This window comes from Theobroma umbraticum, unplaced genomic scaffold, assembly GCF_002168275.2.
Source record: "Theobroma umbraticum cultivar Fairchild unplaced genomic scaffold, ASM216827v3 scaffold_115.0, whole genome shotgun sequence".
NCBI classification, from domain to species: domain Eukaryota; kingdom Viridiplantae; phylum Streptophyta; class Magnoliopsida; order Malvales; family Malvaceae; genus Theobroma; species Theobroma umbraticum.
This window is the reverse complement of record NW_018397284.1, coordinates 203055-212158: the sequence shown is the minus strand read 5'-3', so window position 1 is coordinate 212158 and position 9104 is coordinate 203055. Positions and strand designations below refer to the sequence as shown.

General features: G+C 34.1%; 2 protein-coding genes across 3 annotated transcripts; both read left to right on the top strand.

Moving 5' to 3' along the window:
• Positions 1-231: 231 nt before the first annotated feature.
• On the top strand, positions 232-5703 carry LOC110428439 (protein LNK3-like). 2 transcript variants are annotated; one of them, XM_021444270.2, is made up of 6 exons: positions 232-559; positions 1491-1873; positions 2334-2442; positions 4275-4391; positions 4483-4631; positions 5081-5703. In XM_021444270.2, the coding sequence occupies exons 2-6, from the start codon at positions 1506-1508 to the stop codon at positions 5322-5324; spliced, it is 987 nt and encodes a 328-aa protein (XP_021299945.1). In that variant the 5' UTR covers positions 232-559; positions 1491-1505; the 3' UTR covers positions 5325-5703. The 2 variants fall into 2 exon arrangements, with proteins under 2 accessions (XP_021299945.1, XP_021299944.1); XM_021444269.2 differs by having other exon boundaries at positions 2334-2607.
• A 1875-nt stretch (positions 5704-7578) lies between these two features.
• On the top strand, positions 7579-8635 carry LOC110428468 (MIZU-KUSSEI-like protein (Protein of unknown function, DUF617)). The gene has a single exon (XM_021444300.1). It carries the CDS (start codon positions 7610-7612, stop codon positions 8351-8353), a length of 744 nt encoding a protein of 247 aa, XP_021299975.1. The 5' UTR covers positions 7579-7609; the 3' UTR covers positions 8354-8635.
• The last annotated feature ends 469 nt before the right edge of the window (positions 8636-9104 follow it).

The following is a 9104-nucleotide window of genomic DNA, read 5'->3' as shown; positions in this document are numbered from 1 at the left end:
TTAGCCCACAACGTGTCATGTCCCAAAAGACCAAAGTAGCTACGCATCAATAAAGTCAAATAAACAAGACCCAGACTGGGTAGTGTTGAGGGTGAGAAGGAGGTGTAGGTTCTTCACACGTGGGCCAATGACAATGGCGTTTTAGATGGAGGACTCTCAACCACTAATCTATTCCGATAATTGTCAGCCACAAGTTTACAACAGCTTGGCTTTCCTGACAGGAAAAAATGTAAACAACACTCAAAATCTTTTCTTTGCTTTCTGTCAATCCACATTTCTCTTTCATTGCAACTTGCTCACTAAAAATTAAAATGAAAAGAAAAATGCTATTAAAAAACAAATGAAATGAAAAGGCTGCAAATACCACAGCCGCCTTTGTTTTCTGACAGCTGAAAACGAAAAAAAAAAGGAAATCGATGCTCTTAGGCTTAGCTTCTGAATTCAAATAGAACCCATCAGAGTTTTCAACCATTTCTATCTGTTTTCTGCATCTAGACTGCTTTGTTTTTGTGATTAAGGAACTGGGTTGTCTTCATTTGCTCAGCTAGCTCACTGCAAGGTTTGGTTCCATTAAATTTCTTCTTCTTTTTCTTTTGTTGGCTGTTATGTTTCTAACCATGTTAGTAATAAGTTTGATAGGGAAAAAATAGTTTTTTGGTGGGGGAAAGATGTGAAATCTTTTATAGTGTATGCAATCTACATAAGAACTTTGGTTAATCTTTGTTGGAACTTTTTAAGTTTATTTAATTAAAAATAAGAACTTTGGTTTATCTTGAAAATTCTTCTCTAGGGTATGTGTTAAAATAAGGACTTTAGTTCATCTTTGTTGGAAGATTGTGAACTTTTTTAAGAGGGTATGTGTTATAAGGATTTTCAGTTCTGCTTAGTTGGAAAGTTTTGAACTTTTTGGGGAGTATGTATCAGAAAATAAGGGCTTGAGTTCATCTTAATAATTTTTTGTTGTTTTTTTTATTCATGATTTTGTTTGGCTGGTGCCCAAAAAGAAAGGTAGGAATAGTGTGATTATATAATTAAGCTTATATATATATTTTTTATTTTCAGTGAAATATTTTATTGTGGATAGTTTCAAAGCTGATGTTAAACTGAGAAAATTGAACTTTTGGTCTAGTTGAAGTAAGTTGTGCAGGCTTTAAAAAACAATTTGTTTCTAAGTTGAAAATGTTGAAGGATTTACTTATTTAGCAATAGTTAAGGCTCCCGTTGTACTAGGATATAGTGTTCTAGTAGGTGAAATGAGTCTTCAAATTATTATTAATATATTTCTGGGGGTAGGGGTTGATTTTTTATTTTGAGTTTAGCTCATAGAGCACCTCCTTATAGATGGAGCACTCATTTTTTCATTTTAGAATATATTGATTAGAGAGTTCAGGGAAAGGAACTAAACGATCAAATTTAAGACATTTTCTGAGTTCATTTCTGGATTTCTCTTTGTTTTCTACTGCTTTGTAACATCTTGTTCTTTTGTTCAGATCAAAGCACAGCACATGGACTGGTATTTTGGTAATGGTATTGAGGATCTTGTTGTCCCCAAGGATCAAGAATTAGCAGATAGGCTTCCTTCACCAGAAAGTTGGTCAAAATGGGAATACTCTGCTCCAAGAAATTTTGAGTCATCTAACAAACGCTTCGTTGTGGATGAAAACTTGACTTGTGAAGAACTAAAGTTCAATGGTAGATTTTGCAACGGCACTGAATTCGAAACATCAGCTGATGCTAAGGATCCCTCTAGCTTTCCAAGTGTATGTGGAGGATTATTAGAGGAGTCTTTCAATCAGGCTCCACTTTCATATCCCCAGCCAGATTATGAGCTTGATGATTTTTCCAGATTCCAGCAGATGGATGACATATTCTTGTACAAGCGTAACTTCTGGGATTAAGATGCTTGGTTTTTTGCCTGTAGGAAATTAAGTAGTTTTGAGAATGCTTTAGCCTGTAATGTCGAAAAACAGCATGCTCAGACATCCCATGGAAATTGAAGGGTTCAAAAGTATTGGTCAATTGTTCTATCTGAACTATTTGTTCATCATAGAAATTGGTAGCCGCCATCATCAGTGGTTATAACAAAGATATGAGATTCTCTCTTCTAGGTGATCTTGAGGGATCACTCATGGTGGTGTTGCCTGTTTTCTTCTATGTGGACCTCTTTTATACTGGTTTTGTACATTAAAGTGTTTTATAACATAATTTAGCCATTCAGTATTCCATGGGATGATAAAATTTGCTATGTCATTTTGATGTTTAACCTTTCAGCTGAAATGGTAGTATTTTCTTGTTTTCTGGTCTTCACTTCTTTTGGTTTCTACATGTTGCAGGAGTCCCTTACTGGAAGATCTGCTTGGGAGTGAAGATCTTCAGAAATCATTTTGCTTTTCTCCTGAAAATCATTGTGGGAGAATGCCGGCTGATTATCTTCCGACAGATGTAAGTTTGGATTCTCAAAGTATTTCAAAAAATGATCATGGTATGGGAAGCACTAAGTATCTCAAAACTCATGCATTTTCCCCATTGATGACTTTGGAGAAAGAAATATCTGCTTTACGTTTTAAACCACGCAAGTCGGGGCTCAAGAATAGCCCATCCGTAAAGGTGAGATCTTCCACCTGTCACTTTACTGGGTAAGAAAACATGTCTTTAATACTAGCATCCTGCCAAATTTATATTAGAGTACTTGGCTCTTAAGCTCAAGTTTTGGAATCATTCCTGCATGATGCACGTCACCTATGATCATTTCTATTTACATTCTTGCAAGTATGCCTTTTTTACTTGGGGTATTTTTCAGACAACTATTTTTGCAAAACTTATGCTTAAGTCGGTGACATGAAGACACAGGGTGGAAGATTGCCCTGCCTCTATACGGATCATGCATAGAGAAAGAGTATTAGCCTTTAAAATTTGGGGAAAGCAACAAAGGGAAGAGTGAAAGGAAATATCTGAAATGGAAAAATATGCTGTGAATATAAGATTATTAATTTTTCTGTAAGTGTTGAATGAACAATATTTCCTTTTCCCCATTTGTTTTTTGATATGGTGAATGGAGGCACTTTTTTGCTTTTAGGATGGCTAGTGTCTTATGTTTTAACAGCTTTTACCAGCTTTACTGCTATTCACCATTCTAGAGATGACAAGGAAATGGTATATATTTACTTTTTATTCTAATATAGATTGAGGAGTACCATGTTATGATTTCAAGTCTCAACTAATTTTTTAAGAGCCAATCTGAAGCTGAATTTTTTCTGGAAAAATATTTGTATTTCCAATAGTATTTGCAAATATTCTAAATGGAGAGCTGTCCTTGTTTCGTTTTCTGAGCTGGTGCCTTCAAACTGACTCAGAAAGAACAAGTTTCAGAAATTCTTCACAAATGATGAAACTTCTTTTGTAGCCTATAAATCTCTGCTAGGAAGTCCTGTTCCAGCCACCCACTTAGCAACTATATGGCATAAAAACCAGACCGGTTCAAAGCCTTGTCAAATTTATCACCATAGGAGACTCTTCAGTTGCCAATCATTCTTTAAAGAATCCTTCATAAGAATCTGTTACCTAAGCATTCTATCATTACTTTTTGGTGCAGGCATTAGTGCTTCAAACTAGCTAACTTTTCTTATTAGTGATGACATTAACCCCATTGATGGTAGCATTCATTCTCGAGGATGCAGAAAGCCTAAAGATGTAACAATCATAGCTAAAGGAAGCTCTTGTCAATTGCTAATGTCATTTTTACTGACTTTCAAACTTTATAGTCTTAGCTTTAAGAATTTCTTACCTTCAGCTGTCACTAGGAACAGAACTGGAGACATATCTCTCAGTGAGCTTGTTTCTAACAAGAGTAGCATATATTTATCTAAGTCTTTTATTCCTAAAACCTCTTTTCTTTTATATTATTGGAGATGTTTCAGCCATTTTTATACAAAGCAGTCCTTGGCCACAAAAGGTGGACTCATTATCTGCTGAACATTAGAAGACTGCATACAACCCAACTGCTCATTATCAGATTGTTGTATTCCTTTATCATGGGATATACTTTCTAAGCTCAATGTCAGTTTTTGATTCTTTGTTTTTGGAAGTGCTTTTGTCAATTAAAGTCTTGAAAGGAATCCCATGCAGCTTTGAAAAATCAGTGGAAATACTTGGCTTCTAAGCTCATCTGAGCCTATCTGCCACACATACTTTACACCAGCCTATGCTTATATTTAAAAATTTAATGTAGCTTCTGAGGTTATAAGATCAACTAATCAACGTAATTTTTGCATAAGGCACCACATGCCAAAATCTTGGCCCCTCCTGAACAGAACAGTGAAAATGGATTTGTATCTGAGGGAATATCACTTGAAGAATCTGTTTTGCTGGAGCTTGAAATGGTGACAGCTCAGGTGAACAACTAAAATAACTATTTACATTGTGTCATCAGTGAATAGCATAAGAGCATTTGCTTACTGAAATTCTGTATTTCAATTTGTTCAGTTGTCTAATAAGACTCGAATTTGCTTTCGAGATGCATTCTACCGTCTTGCCAAGAACTCAAAACAGAATCCTGTAGCAATAAACCAACACGGAAATGTCTGTGTGAGAACTCATTCTCCAATGTGGATAGTCTCTGAGGAGAAAATGAGGTTAAATTTTATTACAATTTGCAGCACTTTTACTCTATGTATTTCTCTTATATTTGAATCACTTCTATTGTTTTCTAGTTTCTTTCCTACAAATTAAAGCAAAATGTTTGGGAGCAAGGGAATAAAGTGCCAAAGATACTACTTTTAAGGCCAAAGTAGCCTGCCTTTGGGGCACTTCATCCAGAAAATTGCATTGTCTGCAGAAAATCGTTTTCCAGAAACAGCTCTTATAATTTTCTGTATGGTTTTCGTAACATCTGAAGAGTCTGATACCAGAAACAGTCTAGAAGTTCAGACTGCTTTGTTTTTAGAGTAAATATCTTGTAGCTTCTTCTGGTAAACTACATGAATCTGTTTTAGATTTATGTTACTGATTCAAATGTGTAACTGTGCCATGTCTTTGCCCATGTTTTAATCTTTCTTGATCAGAAGATAATTTTGATATCCAGGTCTGGAAGAAAAGAAACAACCGAATCAGAGACCAACACCATTGATCGAGCTATTGCTAACCTCACCTTCAATATGATGGAAACTAATGTTCGAGATTTTCCTATTGCGACACCAGCCAAGTCTAAGCAACATGCCATCAGAGTGACAGGACAGATAAACAATAGCTCAAGTCAATCAGGGATCCATTATTTCCCGCAATCCTCTATTGCCTCAACTGATGCTGAGGTTCCTTTCCTTGTTTAGAAATGCTCCCAAATGAGAATGGCTGGACGTGAATAGGCCTCAAGGAACTGATTCTGAGAACAAGGGTGTAGAAGTTCTTATAGCGTCAAAGTCGGTACGAACAGATAACTGGATTGCTGGAAATCACTGGTTAGAAGAATGATGATGGTAAGGGGAAGTGGGAAAGGGAAAGATTGACAAAGTTATCTATGTTTGTTAAGCAAAGAAGATTCTTTTAGGTGTGTTCCAATCTTTGTATATAATAGCAGTTCAAAGCACTGGTGGCTTTGTACCCTCCACTTGATACAATACTGTTTATGTTCAGCTCAGTTTTGATTAGCATTTCAGAGAAATTGATTCAAATTTCCAGGTGACAAGTTCATCTGCATTCTTCCTTTGCCATGCAAATCTCTTTGATGCAATTGTCATGCTAGGTTTTGCAAAAGTAGAACCATACATAAGTAATATGGTTCAATAATTATTGAAATAATCATGTGATAATTGAAGTGTTCAAGGGTCGAGTTACTTATTTAGGTCTGAGACCAATAATTTTGGTTAAATTATTATATTAATAATTGTATATTTTAATTTAGTTTTAAGTCAAACACAGTTAATAAAATATAATTTTATTAATATAAAAAATACTATTTTTATTTATTTTATAATAAAATAATAACTAAATGGATAAGTCAAGTCGAATGTGAACTGGACTTTTAAAAGGGGAAGCCCGATGAGGGCAACATGATTGTGTAACCCTACTTGTGTTGTGGAGTTAGTGCATAAAAATAATAATTTTACAAAATAATTATATTTTTATAAATATAAAAAAAACTTCTTTTTCTTATTTCTCACATTTGGCTTTAAAAATTAAATTAAAAATTGTGAACCGATTAAATATTATTCCAGTGCTTTTAAAACTATTTTTAATAGCAACTTAATGGGAAGTCAAATTTCATATAAGTGCATCACACAATATTTTTGATAGGAGTATCTTAGTATTATTATTATTATTAGAAAATTACTCAAGATAATCTTCAAAAAAAAAAAGAAAATTATTCAAGATAATAAGAAATTAAGAAAAAAAGGGAAATATAATTCAATTAAAAAGAAACAAATTAGGGAAGTATTTAATTATTGAAAAAAATCATTGTCACAAAAAATTAATATTTTAATATACAATTGAGTATGTACAAAATCAAATATCTAAGACATGATCTTAGTCGTAGATTAAGTTGACCATCTTACTGTTATTAATTAAACAAAAAGTCTTTGACACGATGGACGGCTGTAATTGTCCGAATCAAGAAATTCCAGTTTAAGGAAACATCAAGTAAGTAATTCAGAATTTTATTATATAGATACTTCCAAGCACGTTGGACAGTACAAAACTGATTACTATTTGTTTAAATTTTTATCTTCCAATTAAATTAACAATTAATATAAGTATTAAGAATTTTGATATAAAAAGTTTCGATTCTAAATAGTTAGTTTTTGCGTAAAAAAAAATCAATTGTATTCGTGCATTTGATTCAATAATCGATACGAAATTTTCTTTTATTTTATCTTCTAGATGTTAGCGTCACTCAAACAACTTTTATGAATATCAAAATTTTATACATACCATTATCAAAAGAAAAAATTACAATTGAAAAATTGTCAACATGAATCAAACGATTGAACTTTTAAATCTTACAAACGGATTCGAATAATTGACATTTATATATATTAAATTATAAATAATTAAAATAACTAAATTTCAGTATTAAAGCGTTTCGTATTTACATTTTGGTTTCCTTTTTCTATAAATAAAGTATATGTTCCATTGTTGTAACTTGGGCTAGCTAGTGATGTAGGATCGATTTAGATAGAGATATTTGGTTCCAACTATAAAGGGTTCCATTCACACAACTAAATAACTTTCTCTAGAAAATATTTGGAATCACTTGCATAGCTTTACAGTAAATATACGATAATCAATTATAATTCTAATTAAATAATTTTTATAATTATTTAACAGTATATCACGGATTTTATGATAACTGAAAACCTCCTCAAATGGTTGCGAAAACATCTTAAACAAATCAACTAATAAAAAGCTATATTTAGTTAACTAAACTAATAAGTCAGTAGTAATATGATATTTAAATGCAAAAAAAAAAAAAAAAAAAAGGGAAAGCAGTCATAAGAACACATCAACGTGCATGCCATAAACTACCTCATATTTATATGCCTGCAACAACACCATAGAGCCTTGCCTAGCTATAGCTGCCTAAGTCCTAGCCACCTTAATCACAAAGCCTCCGTCCATGGCAGCTCAAAGTATTCCATCTCCTCCACCACATCAGTCTCAATCTTCAACGCCTACTTTGGCGAGCATGCAATCGGAATCCCGGCCAGTGATTTCCCTCCAACAACCATCAAGTAAGAAAGGGTCGTCGAAATCCTCCAAGTTGTTTAGAAGGTTTCGCTCCGTTTTCCGATCATTTCCAATCATAACCCCGATGTGTAAGATTCCGGTCACGCTCCATGGTAACCGTCCACAAGACAACCATATCCATGGAGGGACTCGGATGACTGGAACCTTATTTGGGTACCGTAAAGCTAGGGTTAACCTTGCCATCCAAGAGAACCCTAGGTGCCTCCCTATTCTAGTACTTGAGCTTGCGATAACAACAGGAAAGCTCCTCCAGGACATGGGGTTGGGGCTCGTTAGGATTGCTCTGGAATGTGAAAAGCGTCCAGCAGAGAAGACCAAGATCCTGGATGAGCCAATATGGACATTATTTTGTAATGGTAAGAAATCAGGCTATGCCGTAAAGAGGGAACCGACAGATGAAGATTTAATGGTGATGCAAACGTTGCATCCTGTTTCGATGGGAGCTGGCGTGATACCAAGCGAGGCTACGGAGAATCCTGATGGAGAGTTGACATACATGCGTGCAAATTTCGAACGGGTTATCAATTCTAGAGATTCAGAAACTTATTACATGATGAATCCGGATGGTAACTCTGGCCCTGAACTCAGCATATTCTTTGTCAGGATTGGATGAACAAGTTAGAAATTAGTTCAACAATTCAAGACCTTGGGCTTCCAAACGAAGGTTAAATCAGCTTTGTCTATGCTAATGGAGGTTGATTTGATCAAACTCAACATTTACAATTCAAGGGTGCATGAGGAAGGGCATTAAGTTCCGGATATGCGGAGTATTCCTATGTGAAAATGTTGCTGGTGAAGGCTATTTTAAGGAGTTGAAGAGCAAGAGCCATGGAGGAATAATGATTTTAAGAGGCAAATTGACTCTTTGTAGCCATCAATGAGAGAATTATGTTTGTTTGAGTTAGGCCATTAGTTTTTGCTAGTGAATCATAGAATGCATTTACTCTAGAAATGTTCTTCTTTGTACCATTTTGTTTCTTTATATTCATTATAGTGAATATGGAGGAAAGGGGAGGAAAGGAAAATTTTCTCTTCAACATTTTATTTTCTTTTTCAGAGTCATCGAATCTTGGGAGTTGAAAATTAAATTGAACAAGAATTAAATGACTCAAAGTTGATTTTTCAATATAAAATTATAACTTATAATCGATGACTCAAAGCCATTTATTATCTCAATGGTAACCAGTAAGTATGTGTATCTCATTTTTAAAGAGTCAATCGTCCTTTTCTCGATTACAACATATTTTCTTCAAGGTTTTAAAGGATCATAATCTGCTGAAGATATATGCCCTTCATTCCAAAATCTTGTCTAAAACATGTTTGCCATTAATGAATTAGAGAGAAGATAAACAATAAAACAAAAT